Source organism: Saccoglossus kowalevskii, chromosome 4, assembly GCF_978046115.1.
Source record: "Saccoglossus kowalevskii chromosome 4, keSacKowa6.1, whole genome shotgun sequence".
In the NCBI taxonomy this organism is placed as follows: Eukaryota; Metazoa; Hemichordata; class Enteropneusta; family Harrimaniidae; genus Saccoglossus; species Saccoglossus kowalevskii.
The window spans coordinates 42,218,867-42,237,607 of NC_140644.1; the positions used below are offsets into that span (position 1 = coordinate 42,218,867).

General features: G+C 35.9%; 1 protein-coding gene across 2 annotated transcripts in view; it reads right to left on the reverse strand.

The window, feature by feature from the left end:
- The window catches only part of LOC100373368 (F-box/WD repeat-containing protein 7), a 126,014-nt gene that overhangs the window by 36,061 nt on the left and 71,212 nt on the right, over positions 1 to 18,741 (reverse strand). For both annotated transcript variants that reach the window (XM_002736325.4, XM_085498137.1), the window contains exon 4: positions 14,054 to 14,136. In XM_002736325.4, coding sequence (XP_002736371.1) covers positions 14,054 to 14,136 — 83 coding nt within the window. The remainder of the gene's footprint in view (positions 1 to 14,053; positions 14,137 to 18,741) is intronic.

Consider the following 18,741-nt stretch of genomic DNA (forward strand, 5'->3'; position numbering starts at 1 on the left):
ATACTGGTTTGTTCAATGCGGCTAAAATATTTGCACCAGTTCATCCCTAGCAAAGTAAAAATAAGTAATTGACAGTAAACATCAAGTTATACTGAAATTAGAAAAGATGGAAGTAAATTTTAACCAAATTACATCTACAACTACCGGTTAACTCACGAATGAATCAGCATCCCTAAGAACACACAAAGTATACACAGAAATATATTAATGGATTAGAACCCAAAAAAAATTAGAGATATGATTTTGGTAACTTAAGATGACATCCTCAAAATCTAATTTTCTTATTTGCATGAGAGAAATGACAAACTGGGAGTCTACTTCCATCGTTGCATCAAACACCATGGCAACTTGATTCTCCCCTGAAACATTCAACCTATTTTCAGATGATAGTTTTCATTTGGATATAAGGCCATCATTTTTTTTAGAATTATTAGGAATACCATGATCTAAAAATTAAAGTTCTAGTTGTTGTGACCTAGACTACACATGTATAAATATTTGTTTCAACATCAGTGCTTCAATCTAAGATGGATTACACACTGTTATTAAAATTGGTTGATTTTACACCAAATTCATTACAGTATACAAAATGCACATCATTTGTTGTAGGGGAGGGGGTGTCATCAGCAATCAGTACAAGAATCTCATAAACATATTTAAGGAATGACATATGACTTTGATCTGAATGGATTTTCAAAAAAATTACTACAGAAAACCAATATAACGTGCTGCCTCACATGCATACACTGACATTATCAGCTAAGTTTAACAAATTATCATAAACTGTCAAATGAAATTTGTGGTTAGGTAACAATTCAGAGTAAATAATTTTCCCAAAAGCATTGCCAAAAAAACAAAAAAACAAACAAAAAAAACACGAACAAAACATAATACCTTATTTTGGTGAAGAACTTCATGAAAGCGCGATTTAATGGAGTGTTCTCGGCAAATAAATAGCTGCCATGCTACAAGCTTACAAGCAAATAACAGATGGATTTCTCTTAAAGAATCACACAAGACTGAACCTTCAGTGAGCAGCGAGCAACTGCATCTGCATCTCCTCTCAGGTTAAACAAGAGAAAACTGAGACAAAGCTGGGTCAGCAAAGGACAGGAAGTGAAATGGTAATAAGTCTCATAAATAACTAAGCAGCTAAGGCTAATTCATTTTCTCTAAACTAGACATTATCATAACTGTTTGCTGAAATTAATCAATTAGGTGCGTTTCCTCTCACATTCCAAGTGTCAATAACAAAAAATTATATTTTAGGTGAACTCTTTAAAACCAGTTCATTGCCATACTCACCTGATACAGCCTAGACAGGAAATGAAACCAAGGAAAAAAACAACAATAAATTGTTGTTATTTAAAGCAATTCATATTCATAAAAAGGCCTAGATATTCTCTCAACAATACAATCCACTTTTGAATTATTAAATGCAAAATAATTTAGGAAGAACAAAATATATTTTAATTTATATTTTATTTATGGCAGTGTAAGGTGATCTCCTGTATCGTGTGTACACGTATTCAGGCTTGTAAGTACAGGCAGCGCTTTTCATGTCCAGACAGTCACAAAACAGATTTTCGTTTAAACCAACTTAAAGCCGCCAGTACATCCAAGTACATGTGAGAGCTGAACAACAGTTCTAAGAACTTTAACTTCTGTTCCATATTCAAATGAGAAGTAGTTGTGATAATTGGATTACAGGAGCAGTGACAATGTCTTCACTACTCAAGTCAACAAGATATATTGGCTTCAATACACATGGTGTCATATTACATACTGATAAATGTATATAATTCACATATAATTCAATAAGACATTTTAATTTTGCAATGGGAGAAGTCAAAGCAAACTGCTAAATTCTTGGAGCAGTGAACATGAACATTGAAACATGATGCTAAAGTCATATTTGTGTAAATTTATCTCCATAAATTTATCTACAACAATTGATAGCTGAGAAATAACTTTTACATGTATTATTATTATTTGAAGACTATGCATGTAGCAAATTTATCTTGTGTCTTCAATGAGTCTGTTCCAGGACTGTGTTTTTTATCATTTATTTGTGTGAGTAACATACTGTACATCTCACTTATGGAAATTTTCACAATTTTATGGTATTTGTTACATAGAACTTAAAAATTGCATTATTTTTCACAGGTGTCACAGTAAATAACATTGATATGGTAAAATACTACAAATGTACATTGTAAAAATGGGGGGAAGGGGTGTGTGTTAGAGGGCGCTATCACATCCAGATGAAACATTTCAATTCATTGAACGCAACAGTGTGCTCATTTGCAGTTTGTATCTTTTTTAAAAGTTGTTTTTTGCATTTGTGTATTAATATTGTTTACTGAGAACAATTATTATTCAACACTAGAACTTTCCGTAACTCAATCACTTGAGGATATTCACCACAGCAAAATTTCACAAAAGGGCAATGACTCCTTGTCAAAATATTTGCCAACTTGCGTAAATTGTATGTTTTTCACAAAAAACAAATTTACAGTATTATTCATATTCTTAAACCATCATATGAGGCCACCGATGAACGAGTCTTGAGAAATTAACTGAAAAAGACCCATTTTACATACGCTAATGTAAATAATGACTTGAGAGCAGAAACTAACATTATTGAAAGTGAGTGGCCGTGGGTAGATTCTAATGATGGATTTGCTACACAGTTTCACAAGAGCAGTTGTTAAACGACTCTTACAATCTCTACAGGCAATCCTGCCTTAACATTAAAAAGCCTACAAGTACGATGAATTTAGTAACCTAACAAGTATAAGAACCAATCGCTTTCAGTAGAGAAAAAAAACGCAACACTTACAAATATTTCAAGTTCCATGTAATGATCGTCTCCTATCTCAAGTATAATTTCTCTCCACACATGACTCTAGCGTGGACTACAAGTCGTTACTTGTACTCCTTGGCTATATCAGTTGATGACATACAGAGTTCAGTATGCAAGAAATCATTGTGTGGTTAAGAGTAAACCACAATCCAAGGTGACATCATGGTTTATACGGTAAACACTCACACACCATTGTTCACATTGTTTGACACAGGTTTGAACTTTAAACTTCATATAAACACAATTGAATACTAAATTGTTTTCTTAAATGATAGATTACAGGTACAGCTAAACCTGTGTATTGCAACCACCTAAGGTACTTTATATGGTTCTTTACACAGAGATTGACTGGCAAGTAAAATCAATAATTTCTCATTTCAATAGATATTTTAAGATGGGAAATAAATAGTTTGATTAAATGGAAAATGTCATGTGAAGACGAGCATAAAACAATAAACATGCAATCACTTTCTATCATTGACATTTATACAGGTTTTATTGACCAAAGTGATGCCAAAAGGATGGTTACTGGTCACATTAGACAGAGAAGGCTTCATAATATGTAGGTCACTAAACATTTAAATTGCATTGGGAGGTCTTTATATAAAGGTGGTCACTATGGACAGGTGGTCTTTATATAAAGGTGGTCACTATGGGCAGGAGGTCTTTATATAAAGGTTGTCACTATGGGCAGGTGGTCTTTATATAAAGGTGGTCACTATGGGCAGGTGGTCTTTATATAAAGGTGGTCACTATGGGCAGGAGGTCTTTATATAAAGATGGTCACTATGGGCAGGAGGTCTTTATATAAAGGTTGTCACTATGGGCAGGTGGTCTTTATATAAAGGTTGTCACTATGGGCAGGTGGTCTTTATATAAAGGTGGTCACTATGGGCAGGTGGTCTTTATATAAAGGTGGTCACTATGGGCAGGTGGTCTTTATATAAAGGTTGTCACTATGGGCAGGTGGTCTTTATATAAAGGTGGTCACTATGGGCAGGTGGTCTTTATATAAAGGTGGTCACTATGGGCAGGTGGTCTTTATATAAAGGTGGTCACTATGAGCAGGAGGTCTTTATATAAAGGTTGTCACTATGGGCAGGTGGTCTTTATATAAAGGTGGTCACTATGGGCAGGTGGTCTTTATATAAAGGTGGTCACTATGGGCAGGTGGTCTTTATATAAAGGTGGTCACTATGAGCAGGAGGTCTTTATATAAAGATGGTCACTATGGGCAGGTGGTCTTTATATAAAGGTGGTCACTATGGACAGGTGGTCTTTATGTAAAGGTGGTCACTATGGGCAGGTGGTCTTTATATAAAGGTGGTCACTATGGGCAGGTAGTCTTTATATAAAGGTGATCACTATGGGCAGGAGGTCTTTATATAAAGGTGGTCACTATGGGCAGGAGGTCTTTATATAAAGGTGGTCACTGTGGGCAGGTAGTCTTTATATAAAGGTGGTCACTATGGGCAGGTGGTCTTTATGTAAAGGTGGTCACTATGGGCAGGTGGTCTTTATGTAAAGGTGGTCACTATGGGCAGGTGGTCTTTATGTAAAGGTGGTCACTATGGGCAGGTGGTCTTTATGTAAAGGTGGTCACTGTGGGCAGGTGGTCTTTATGTAAAGGTGGTCACTGTGGGCAGGTAGTCTTTATATAAAGGTGGTCACTGTGGGCAGGTAGTCTTTATATAAAGGTGGTCACTATGGGCAGATGGTCTTTATATAAAGGTGGTCACTATGGGCAGGAGGTCTTTATAAAAAGTGGTCACTATGGGCAGGAGGTCTTTATATAAAGGTGGTCATCACTATGGGCAGGAGGTCTTTATATAAAGGTTGTCACTATGGGCAGGTGGTCTTTATATAAAAGTGGTCACTATGGGCAGGAGGTCTTTATATAAAGGTGGTCACTATGGGCAGGAGGTCTTTATATAAAGGTGGTCACTATGGGCAGGTGGTCTTTATATAAAGATGGTTACTATGGGCAGGTCTTTATATAAAGGTGGTCACTATGGGCAGGAGGTCTTTACATGAAGGTTGTCACTATGGGCAGGTGGTCTTTATATAAAGATGGTCACTATGGGCAGGAGGTCTTTATATAAAGGTTGTCACTATGGGCAGGTGGTCTTTATATAAAGGTTGTCACTATGGGCAGGTGGTCTTTATATAAAGGTGGTCACTATGGGCAGGTGGTCTTTATATAAAGGTGGTCACTATGGGCAGGTGGTCTTTATATAAAGGTGGTCACTATGGGCAGGTGGTCTTTATATAAAGGTGGTCACTATGGGCAGGTGGTCTTTATATAAAGGTGGTCACTATGAGCAGGAGGTCTTTATATAAAGGTTGTCACTATGGGCAGGTGGTCTTTATATAAAGGTGGTCACTATGGGCAGGTGGTCTTTATATAAAGGTGGTCACTATGGGCAGGTGGTCTTTATATAAAGGTGGTCACTATGGGCAGGAGGTCTTTATATAAAGATGGTCACTATGGGCAGGTGGTCTTTATATAAAGGTGGTCACTATGGACAGGTGGTCTTTATGTAAAGGTGGTCACTATGGGCAGGTGGTCTTTATATAAAGGTGGTCACTATGGGCAGGTAGTCTTTATATAAAGGTGATCACTATGGGCAGGAGGTCTTTATATAAAGGTGGTCACTATGGGCAGGAGGTCTTTATATAAAGGTGGTCACTGTGGGCAGGTAGTCTTTATATAAAGGTGGTCACTATGGGCAGGTGGTCTTTATGTAAAGGTGGTCACTATGGGCAGGTGGTCTTTATATAAAGGTGGTCACTATGGACAGGTGGTCTTTATGTAAAGGTGGTCACTGTGGGCAGGTAGTCTTTATATAAAGGTGGTCACTGTGGGCAGGTAGTCTTTATATAAAGGTGGTCACTGTGGGCAGGTAGTCTTTATATAAAGGTGGTCACTATGGGCAGGTAGTCTTTATATAAAGGTGGTCACTATGGGCAGATGGTCTTTATAAAAAGTGGTCACTATGGGCAGGAGGTCTTTATATAAAGGTGGTCATCACTATGGGCAGGAGGTCTTTATATAAAGGTTGTCACTATGGGCAGGTGGTCTTTATATAAAAGTGGTCACTATGGGCAGGAGGTCTTTATATAAAGGTGGTCACTATGGGCAGGTGGTCTTTATATAAAGATGGTTACTATGGGCAGGTCTTTATATAAAGGTGGTCACTATGGGCAGGAGGTCTTTACATAAAGGTTGTCACTATGGGCAGGTGGTCTTTATATAAAGATGGTAACTATGGGCAGGAGGTCTTTATATAAAGGTTGTCACTATGGGCAGGTGGTCTTTATATAAAGGTTGTCACTATGGGCAGGTGGTCTTTATATAAAGGTGGTCACTATGGGCAGGTGGTCTTTATATAAAGGTGGTCACTATGGGCAGGTGGTCTTTATATAAAGGTGGTCACTATGGGCAGGTGGCCTTTATGTAAAGGTGGTCAACTATGGGAAGGTGGTCTTTAAATAAAGGTGGTCACTATGGGCAGGTCTTTATATAAAGATGGTCACTATGGGCAGGTGGTCTTTATATAAAGGTGGTCACTATGGACAGGTGGTCTTTATGTAAAGGTGGTCACTATGGGCAGGTGGTCTTTATATAAAGGTGGTCACTATGGGCAGGTAGTCTTTATATAAAGGTGATCACTATGGGCAGGAGGTCTTTATATAAAGGTGGTCACTATGGGCAGGAGGTCTTTATATAAAGGTGGTCACTGTGGGCAGGTAGTCTTTATATAAAGGTGGTCACTATGGGCAGGTGGTCTTTATGTAAAGGTGGTCACTATGGGCAGGTGGTCTTTATATAAAGGTGGTCACTATGGACAGGTGGTCTTTATGTAAAGGTGGTCACTGTGGGCAGGTAGTCTTTATATAAAGGTGGTCACTGTGGGCAGGTAGTCTTTATATAAAGGTGGTCACTGTGGGCAGGTAGTCTTTATATAAAGGTGGTCACTATGGGCAGGTAGTCTTTATATAAAGGTGGTCACTATGGGCAGATGGTCTTTATAAAAAGTGGTCACTATGGGCAGGAGGTCTTTATATAAAGGTGGTCATCACTATGGGCAGGAGGTCTTTATATAAAGGTTGTCACTATGGGCAGGTGGTCTTTATATAAAAGTGGTCACTATGGGCAGGAGGTCTTTATATAAAGGTGGTCACTATGGGCAGGTGGTCTTTATATAAAGATGGTTACTATGGGCAGGTCTTTATATAAAGGTGGTCACTATGGGCAGGAGGTCTTTACATAAAGGTTGTCACTATGGGCAGGTGGTCTTTATATAAAGATGGTAACTATGGGCAGGAGGTCTTTATATAAAGGTTGTCACTATGGGCAGGTGGTCTTTATATAAAGGTTGTCACTATGGGCAGGTGGTCTTTATATAAAGGTGGTCACTATGGGCAGGTGGTCTTTATATAAAGGTGGTCACTATGGGCAGGTGGTCTTTATATAAAGGTGGTCACTATGGGCAGGTGGCCTTTATGTAAAGGTGGTCAACTATGGGAAGGTGGTCTTTAAATAAAGGTGGTCACATTCACATCTCATAGCGATCACTGATCAGTATTGTAATTGAACAAATTATTTAATGCCAGAAACCATCTCATTTCCTGTCTCTGTAAGGCCAAATCAAATAAATAGTGTGTTTCTGGTAACACTGAAAACAAAAATAGGGTAGGGTAGGTTCAACTTTTTATTTTGGGCTATTTTTTTATTTTAATTACTGTAAAACCATTAATTATTCACTGGGTTTTAATTTCACTTTTTTCGCTGATATGTAAAATCTGTTAAATTAAATCTACATGACTATGTAAAATAAAACTTTCCTTGACAAATTTGTGAAATTAAAACACAGTGAATATGCTCAAAACATCAAAATAGTGAAATTAAATGTGAGTGAAAATAAATTGTTTTATAGTAATCTATTAGCCATTTTGGCCTATGTTTGAGTATACATGTAAATTCCAAATCACATTGTGAATTTACATTTACATTATAGGAAGCCACATTTTTATGTGAAGAATTTGTGCAGCATCATAAGGTGTTAGATCTCTCTCTCTCTCCAGAAGTCATTTCCCAGCTTAGCCATAAATGGTTGAAATACAAATTCTAGACAAAGTTGGACTACCAGAAACATAATATTTTTTTTATCTTGCCCTACAAGTGGGTGTTGATAATCCATTAAGAATGTTAACTTTAGTATGCCATCAATTAGCAAGATGTGAGCAATCAACGATTTACCAGACACACCTGATGTACAGAGAATAATAATGCTGACAGTTTATACAACAAAATACGTACACATACTGGGTCATGTGAAGCTGTCATATCTATTGATATACTAAATTCAATGGCATTATTCACCGTTAGGGTTGGCTGGTTGGCAGCAAAGCTAAAAATAAGCATGCAGAAGATACAGCACAGCAAGGAATATGAACAACTTTTTAATAGTCTAAAACCCAACAGGGATGTGTTGCAATTCAACTTTTATTTTGAGTTTCGTTTTTTTGAACCAGATCTCTTTCAGATGCAGGCAGAAAAGTATAAATTACAGCACAGTAAAAAGAGATAACAACTATAATGCAAGAACTCATATGTTACTGTTTCTTGAGCATTCACCGTATCTGTTGTGTTGGACACTGCCTGGAATAGAGTAATTTACATCACTGATAGAAGCATACACAAACCAATGATGCATTTATTGTATATTTAATCATTAAAATACAACTTATAGTGGCCATAGATATGCCTCTTTCATTTTAGTGCATGTCATATAAAGCAAATATGTTAACATACTTAAACTGAAAAACCAATTGTATATATACAGAGACATTATGACATGTCATTCTATCTGGGTGATGGTCGTTGTCACAGCGCAAGTTTGAATTTCGTGGGAAAAAAACAATGCATTTTACACATGTTGTGTACACTACTATTTGCTATGGCTCCCATATCGAACATGAAACTGAGTAACGACCAACGTTTTTTTTGACGATTAATAGTAATTTATTTATTCAGAAACTTTCCCCAAGCACTCATGTCTGATCAATAAATTTTTCAGTTTGAGCTATTACAGTTTTTTTACAACTACAGAAAACAGCTTTTATTTTTACTTTTACTTTAGATTGCATTCATTTATATCTAAACTACTTGATTCTACTGAAAGACGTCATAAATCCATGAAAAATCATGCCTCTCTGTTATTTACAAGAAATTCAAATCCTGGGTTTAACTACATGTTTATGATGCTATGGTTCAAATTGCGAAGTATCACTGAAATGAAATATAAATATTAAGACAGCCAGAGGATATTATATATTCTACCCAGTACAGAATTGTGTGTATACTGTTTTGTTATATAGGGCATTAATAACGTCATTTGCACTGCATTAACCTAGCAAATTATATACACTGATATGCAGAAAATTACATATACACATAGTTAACGGCAGTTTACGTCTAACCCACGGTTAGAAGAATATCTAATAAAATTGAGATTGAAATTGTCATCATCATCCAGTGTTTATAAAATACTATCCCTTAGTGTGACCATAAAAGATACAGCTCTACGAAAGCACTACCAGCGGAGTAACTAACTATGGTATTACTATAATTCAGACCTTTTTTGTTTCCATTAAATGACAGAGTACATGTAGTGGTCAATTATCCCTCGCTATACACTAAATTGATTTTCACAACAAACAGTGTGACAAACAATGTACAATCAAAATAAACATATAAAACAGCGTGACCAAATCATAAAATGGCAGCAACTCAAACTGATATCAATATCACATATATATTTGAAAATTCACACAGACCAAACTGATGTAGACATGAACGGGTTATATATACCTACTCCCCTAGTATTTGACCTAAACTGTCTTTTTGTAATCACTACACTTAATCCAGAGCTTAAAAAAATATCATAAGCTACACCAGCATTAAAATGTTAATATCTTGCATATTTGCATGTTTTTAAAATTGAATTATGTATATAAAACTGGATATATCTCAGTTTTGTATTTACATTTCATAAAACAGAGCACAATTATTTTAATCAGAAAAAGATCAATATACATAGAGAAATGTATGGCCAAGTATAACATTATACTCTAATACCATTATGCCTTGATATGTAAATTATAACAGTTTTCAAATTTTGATATTACTGTTCCACTCTATTAACCTGTTCACAACCAGTTCCCTCTTTTCATCACAAATTCACAAAATAGTTCCGATTATAGTCTGCACTTTCCTTCAGAAGATTGAGACAAAAATAGCCAAAGTTTTTGAGTAAAAACTGAAAACTGACTCAAATTCTGTCTGTTTGCTACAAAATTATGGTTCATTTCCAGTAATAATGAAGAATACAAAAAACAAGGTTTGGGCGAGAAAGTCTGGTGGTGAAAAAACAAGTCATTGTCAATGACACGTCCCCGTTCCGTTCATATTTGAGTGACATATACATTCAAAGCAGATCATGACCGAAATGCACCTGCATATGTACAACACATTGTGCTAAATCTGAACAAAATCCATCCATGCATGACTGAGATCCGGTTCTGGAATTGTGAAAATACGTGATTTTGATGCATTTTCGGCCTTAAAATGGCCATCATTTCGCTATTGTTAAGCAGATCATGAAACAAAGGCACATATCTATTTGTGACATGATGTACCATGTGTGTGTGAAGTTTGAACTTGATCAATCCAGACATGTCTTGGATACGGATCCAGAACTGAATTCTTTAACAAAATGGCCGCCAGTCGGCCATTTCGAACTTGATCCGAAAAAAAAAAAAAGACGTGCATCAAGGTCCTATTATGTTTAATGTATGTACCAAATTTGAACAAAATCCATCCATGCATAACTGAGATACGGGTCCGGAATGGTGAAAATGTGCGATTTCAATGCATTTTCGGCCTTAAAGCGGCCGCCATTTGGCTATCGTTAATGAGATCATGATACAAATGCACATACATATTTGTGACATGATGTACCTTGTGTGTGTGAAGTTTGAACTCGATCAATCCAAGCATGTCTCGGATACGGATCCAGAACTGAATTCTTTAAAACAAAATGGCCGCCAGTCGGCTATTTCGAACTTGATCCGGAAAAAAAAATGACGTGCATCAAGGTCCTATTATGTTTAATGTATGTACCAAGTTTGAATGAAATCCGTCCATGCATAACTGAGATCCGGGTCCGGAATGGTGAAAATGTGCGATTTCAATGCAGTTTCGGCCTTAAAGCGGCCGCCATTTGGCTATCGTTAATGAGATCATGAAACAAATACACATACATATTTGTGACATGATGTACCTTGTGTGTGTGAAGTTTGAACTTGATCAATCCAGACATGTCTCGGATACGGATCCAGAACTGAATTCTTTAAAACAAAATGGCCGCCAGTCGGCTATTTCGAACTTGATCCGAAAAAAAAAATGATGTGCATCAAGGTCCTATTATGTTTAATGTATGTACCAAATTTGAATGAAATCTGTCCATGCATAACTGAGATCCGGGTCCGGAATGGTGAAAATGTGCGATTTCAATGCATTTTCGGCCTTAAAGCGGCCGCCATTTGGCTATCGTTAATGAGATCATGAAACAAATGCACATACATATTTGTGACATGATGTACCTTGTGTGTGTGAAGTTTGAACTCGATCAATCCAAGCATGTCTCAGATACGGATCCAGAACTGAATTCTTTAAAACAAAATGGCCGCCAGTCGGCCATTTCGAACCCGATCCAAAAAAAAAAATGACGTGCATCAAGGTCCTATTATGTTTAATGTATGTACCAAATTTGAACAAAATCCGTCCATGCATAACTGAGATCCGGGTCCGGAATGGTGAAAATGTGCGATTTTGATGCATTTTCGGCCTTAAAATGGCCGCTATTCGGCTATCGTTAATCGGATCATGAAAAAAATGCATGTGCATATGTCCCATATAATGTGTGATGTATGAGTGAAGTTTGAACTCAATCGGTCCATGCATGTTCGAGATACAGGTGATCACGGACGCACGGAAGCACGGACGCACGGACGGACGGACGCACACAGGGCAAAACATAAGTCCCCGTTTTCGGACTGCGTCCGAACGGGGACTAATTAATGATAATCACTATGGTTATTTTCCAACTGTCGTTAGCAGCATTTTAGTAACATTAATGCATAGTTTTCAATTTCCACGACAACCACAAACTGAAAATGAATCTGTGCACTTACCTGAACGCAAGATTATATCATTATAATACTTAAAATAATCTGAGGGTGTGTAATATTTTATTTTCAATCAATTTGTTAAAGACAATAACAAAATATCTGCAATGTGTCAGTGTTTTTTGTTGTTTTTTATGGACTCTTCAGAAAGGATTCTAGCATGTGTGCATGTGTTACTGAAAGTACAAATATAGTATGTACGATACTAAACTATCAATACATCCATCTATAGTATAAGAATTTGATTTATTTTTCAACCAAGATTTTGGGTATATATTGAAACCACCATAAATACCATCTTAAGTACTACATGTATGTATGTACACATCTTATTAAACATTTGTCACTGTATTTTCGTAAGTTACAGCATCCCGTAATTTAGCGGTACTTCACAGGGTATCCACATTCTACCCCATTAGAATACACCAATTCCAAATACTACATGATTACACAGTAAGATGGTTGACATGTCACTGTCACTGGAGCCAACTATCCATGACCATCCGTACGAACCTATGTGTTATAGTGTTGGAAAAAGCTGTATTTGACCTAAGTTAAACTGAATGATTTGATTGTTCATGCCAAGGAGCTAGATCTCAATCAGCATCCTCAATTTCAAATTCAAACGTAAAGATTTTGTTTCCCATGGAAACACGTCACAACACATGACTCGTGTTCTATTTACCATGGAAATGCACCAGAGCACAGGTCACTGTGTTTGATTTCATCAACACTGAATAAAGTTTCATGGTAGGAATTCTGCCAAGGTATAATGTTGAGACTTATTAATAAATGAAAACCTTGGCTGGCGATGATGCAGACTTTTTTGGAAAAGTTAATAATTTCATGATGCATAATAATAAAGTTATTACGAAGACAGCACAAAGTATGTATAGCATTGAACTCCATTACGTTTTAGTCGATACTTTCGCAGTACTCCCTTCATGTATACTTTGCGATATCTTAACTAGTCATTGTTAATGACACAGTCATTGTTAATGACACAGTCCCCGTCCAAAATTTTGTGATCTGACATATCAATTTGAAACCATTAATAGGAGGTGGATTTGTAAAAAATTATGATTTAGTGCTTTTACACGAGAATTGAACATTGGGCAGTCATATTGAATCAAATTACAAAAATAATATTCGTGTTTATGTATTGGTATACTGTCTTTGTACAAAATTTAAACAGAAATGTTCATTGCATTCATGGGAAAGTAGGCATGGGTACCATGAAATGGCCACCAGTCAGCCATATTAGTTTGAATCACACACAAAATATGATGTGCACCTATAACCAAATATGTATGATCATCATACCAAGTTTGATCCAAATCAGCACAGTCATCTCTGAGAAAAAGCTCCGAACATGTAAAAATGACGATTTAGCACTTTTACATGAAAATGGAGCATCAGCCAGCCCTATTAAATTGAATCACAAAAATCATGTTGGTGCAGAATATCTCTTGGTATACTATCTCTGTACAAAATTTAAACAGAAACATTCATTGCATTCAAGATAAAGTAGCAAGGGTACCATGAAAAACAAGATGGCCGCCAGTCAGCCATATTTGTTTGAATCACACAAAAAATGATGTGCACCTACAACCCAATATGTATGATCATCATACTAACTTTGATCCAAATCGGTCCAGTCATCTCCGAGAAACTACTGCGGACACATTTAGGTATCAGAATTAGAAAATCTTACATCCAAAATGGTCGCCAGTCGGCCATTTTTCTCCGATCATAGGGTAACTTGACGTGCATATGTTATGTATTGTCTTCATGTAAGGTTTGAATGAAATCCGTCAATGTGTGTCCGAGATATAGCTCTGGACGTACGGACGGAGCGAACCCAAATTAATAGTCCCAGTTTTCGGACTTTGTTCGAACGGGGACTAAAAATCTTAAATAACACAAACTTACTTGTTAAGTGTTTCTGTTCTACATAATTTCTTTCCTGGAGAGCCAATTTTACTATCAGTCACCAAGTCAGACTTCCTCTTCATCTGTAATTAAACATAAAATACATTCAGTCAGTGTGCCATACTACCCATATTATCAGTGGCATGTATATATACACTCTATATGTATTAAGGGAACATAAAACAATTGAAATTTTGCACTTCTGAGCATGTTGTTTTGTGCAATGCATTATGAGAAAGAACTTCCCATTGTATAATCACAAAACCAGACCAGACCAGACTCTTACATTTAAAGTCATTATTTTTAAATTTTTACAATATTAGGATTCATATCAATACAAAATATAAGATTTATTTCAGTTGATGTCACTAAGCAATAATTTCACCAATCATACCAGTGACATTTCAAACTCTTTTTAAGATTTGTTCCTGCAATTAACCCATGATAATGCAATATCAATCAAACGTCCTTAGAAGGAAAATTACTACTACAATGGTATTAGCAGTATGTGATTTTACAATGAAATGTAAAACAACAAAAAATATGCCAATCATAGCCTTAGGTGATTGCCATTTTATTAACGAGTCATCAATATGAGGGTAATCCCATAATGCATCTCACTGTATTCTCAGCAGTAGATGAACATTCAAAGATTTTCACCATTACTGATAAAATCTAATGTCTAGTGCTGTTTTCTTGACTTTAGCGGTTTTACAAGCTCTTTGACGGCGTTCCACAGCAGATCACACAGAGTCCATAGAAATACATGGTACAGTGGTGCACATTCGGGCAACACAGAACGTTCAGTGACAAAGCTCTAAAGAAACAGCAATGCAATTGAAATACTGATTATCAGTCAATTACGTTTTGACTGTAAATACCACCACATTAGTTCTAAGAAAGCATAATGTGTGTATGTTAATGCCTTGTCCAAATTGCTTACAAAACTAACTTGGTATTTTTGGCTTATACATGTATACACATGTATGTATGCACATACCTTCCCTGATTACACCAGCTGTCAATGGTGAATTACATTTTGTCACTCCAGCAAACAAATGGTGAGAACTAATTTCAAAGAATGAATTATTCTAAGGAAATGCCCATTAAAAAGCATGTCATCACTCAGAGAAGGTAATTTAAATGTCAATTTATTAGCTAACTGAATTTGAGATATTTCATATTACTATCAAATCCCTATGAAGTTATTATTATTAAATTAGTAATTGGCTAAACCAGATATATATGAATGTATCAGGGCTGTGCTTCTAAATAGAGCACATATCAACTGATCCACTAAATGAGCACGTAAAACAAATTCAAGACTCAGAGAAGGTTCCATCATACTGTAGTACTTTGCATCTCTTTTTAACAGAAACACCAATGTAACTAGCAAACAACTTGCAAGTAGAATGAATGTCTGTGTTTTTGTTTGCAGGAAGGAATCAAACTGTCAATCTCCCTGATAGGCAAGGCAGTAAAGGCTAATTATAAATATTTTAATTCCACATTACTAATACATACAAAGTATTTTTTTTGTAATTACCTCATTAACAATGTATCCACAATATCAACTCCAGATAAAACACGCTATAATCTTTCCAATGCATACATACATTGTATCATAAAAGAATAATTTTAAATTAAGGTAGCGAGACTATTATTTGTGTTGAAAATTACGATTTTCACATTTATTTATTAATTGATGAAATGCACTACAAACTTTCATGTGATGAAGTCAACATAACATAGAATGTCATGTAAGTTGGTTAAAATGTAGATTTTCTGAAGCAAGGCAGCCTCAGTAGTGTTTTCCAAAATCAACAACACAGGTTTAATCTGTGTGCCTATAAGTTTCAAAGATAAACTCAAGACAAAGCAATATTAGGATGTGTTATCAGTAGCTATCAGACACACAATTAGCGTTTCCAAACATTTGAGTGGTTTGTCTCCGCCCCTGTTTGTTTCACAGATTAGTCATTTGCATATGAATGTGTCAGACACAAGGTCACACAGCCACTGAAAAAAATCATTGATTTTGGTGTTTTCATATGCCGAATTTATCCAATTATAGCTATTCCATTCCTTTATTTTTTTGGTTTCCAATAGCCTTACACATTTGGATGTCCCTACTCATGTTAAAACAGACCTTGATGGGAAAACAAATTGATTGTGGTGATAAACAAGTTTGAAAATCTTTGCTGTTACTTCATGGACGTTTTCTAGGAGTTTATGTTTTTTCAAAATACAAGGTCTTTAACAAAAAATAACGTATACTTATTATCGTAGGATTAACACCAAATTTTCACAGCTTTAAGGTGACAGTGAGAGGAACTGTGTCCAGACAAACTATTTCATCGATTATTTACCAACGAGTTGTGGTTTGAGTTGGGGGCAATGCAACTAAAACAGTAACTGAAATTCAGCACACTATTTTTTTAAACGCGTTGCTTGAAAAAAACTGACCAGACACATTCAATTTACCAGACTATTGAACAACTAGGAAAAGTAAAAAAAAATACTTCTTATCGCCAGCATAAATGCGTAATTATTTTTTTTTACAGAAAAAGTAATTTTTCACCTTTGGTTGAGTAACGTGTCGTAGAATGCAGATACGGGCATGCAAAATACACTTGTGAAAAGCTTGAAGTCTGGCGATTCTAAAAATATATACTTTCCTGGGTCTATTTATAGTCATTTAGTCACAATTAGAAGATGAAAACAAGTATGCAAATAATAGTCCCGCTACCTTAAACTACTATGAACATAAATATAAATACAAGAATAGATGTAACCTAAATAAAGTCAGTAGTACAAACAAGCAGCCTCTCGGCTGAGATAACTCTGCTGTTAGCAATGCACATTACAATTAAAGAACAGAAAGTATCATTAGAAAATGAACGATATGTATAGTATTAAAGCAATCGGACTTACAGTTTTCAACAAGAATTCAAAAATATCACTTTTCTCCAAAAATGACAAAAATAATCATCAAAATAAAATTAGATAATTAAAGATATCACGGAATTAACAAAGCTGAAAGAGGTCCACATGTAGTACTTATATATGTAATATAAAAGCAATCGGACTTGCGGTTTTCAACAAGAAGTTGAAAATATCACTTTTTACCAAAAATGACAAAAATATTCACCAAAATTAGAGAATTAAAGATATCATTACAAAATGAACAAATCTGAGAGAGGTTCACATGTAGTATCTATATATGTAATATCAAAGCAATTGCACTTGCGCTTTTTAACAAGAAGTCGAAAATATCACTTTTTACCAAAAATGACAAAAATATTCACCAAAATTAGAGAATTGAAGATATCAACATGAAATGAACAAACCTAAGAGAGGTCTACCCAAGGTACATATACACCAAGTATCAAAGCATTCAGGCTTGTAGTTTTCAAGAAGAAGTCGAAAAAGTAAAACATTGACACGGACGACAACGGACAATCACTCATATGATAAGCTCCGCTCGACAAAGTCGACAGCGGAGCTAAAAAGAAGTCATCATTCTGAAAATCAAACATTGCTAGCTTAGATTCAGAAAGGTAATCACACAAATACGTTACCATACCATTTCCTCAATATTAAGGCGTCAAAATTGAACATGCTGGAAGCTGAATGCCTGAGAATTACCACACAGGTATTGTGCAATTCCAGAATAACTTCTCGAGGTGAAAAGCCTACATCCTCCAAACTTGTTAGTATTTAGAGTGAATCAGTAAACACCACTGGTAACATTTTATTATGATGTTGTATATTCCTGCCACTCACAGCATGATAGAACAAGGTCTGTGCTATGGTCCTCTAGCACACCTCATGGGACAGTGGCTAAACATCATCAATACCTCATTGTTAGTGATACAATTACTACATTATACTTGTCCATGGATAGAACAATGCTACTTCATTCAAAGCAAAAATGTGATTGTGTAGCGTGACCTCAGTGGGTCATTTCGAGGACTCCAGCTGTGAATGGACACACTGTATCAATTCACCAATGGGGGGAAAACAGGCTACATATCCCTTCATCAGATGTCATATTACACGGTTGTGTAAGTCAGTTAAGATTTTTACAAGGCAACAGTCCAAACGTCAAATTTAGAGGAAAAGATAACACTTAGCATGCAAGACTTTTAACTACAAGGATTACAGGGGCAGTGATGTTTCTGGTTATGGATCAGTAATTTTCACAGCATGGATTTCCACTTACATGCACATTCCTCAGTAACAGTATTTAAATTAGCATAAATACATGTGGAATGAATTTCACCTCAAATCCTCTTTGGCATAATACTTCCTACAATTTACACCAGAGTAAAGCCATATGAATGCATCTGATTCCAAACAAACACTCACATTGTGAAAGGTACTACGACTGGTTTATGTCTAAGACACCATAGAACATTTCCTATTTCAGTGGTACATGTATACAAGTACTTTCAGATGGAAATCACACATGACTGCCACAAATCACTTATTTTTTGAAAAAGGAAATTATGCCATGTATGACATGTTGTAATCATATACTGTGTATTATTTTATTTTTAATAGTTGGAATTAATTTCGATGATTTTTGATGGGTTGAATGTAAAATATAAGACAAGCAGCCTATCGGCTGAGATAGCTCCGCTGTTAGCAATGCACATTTCAACAAGTCATTGAAAATGACACAG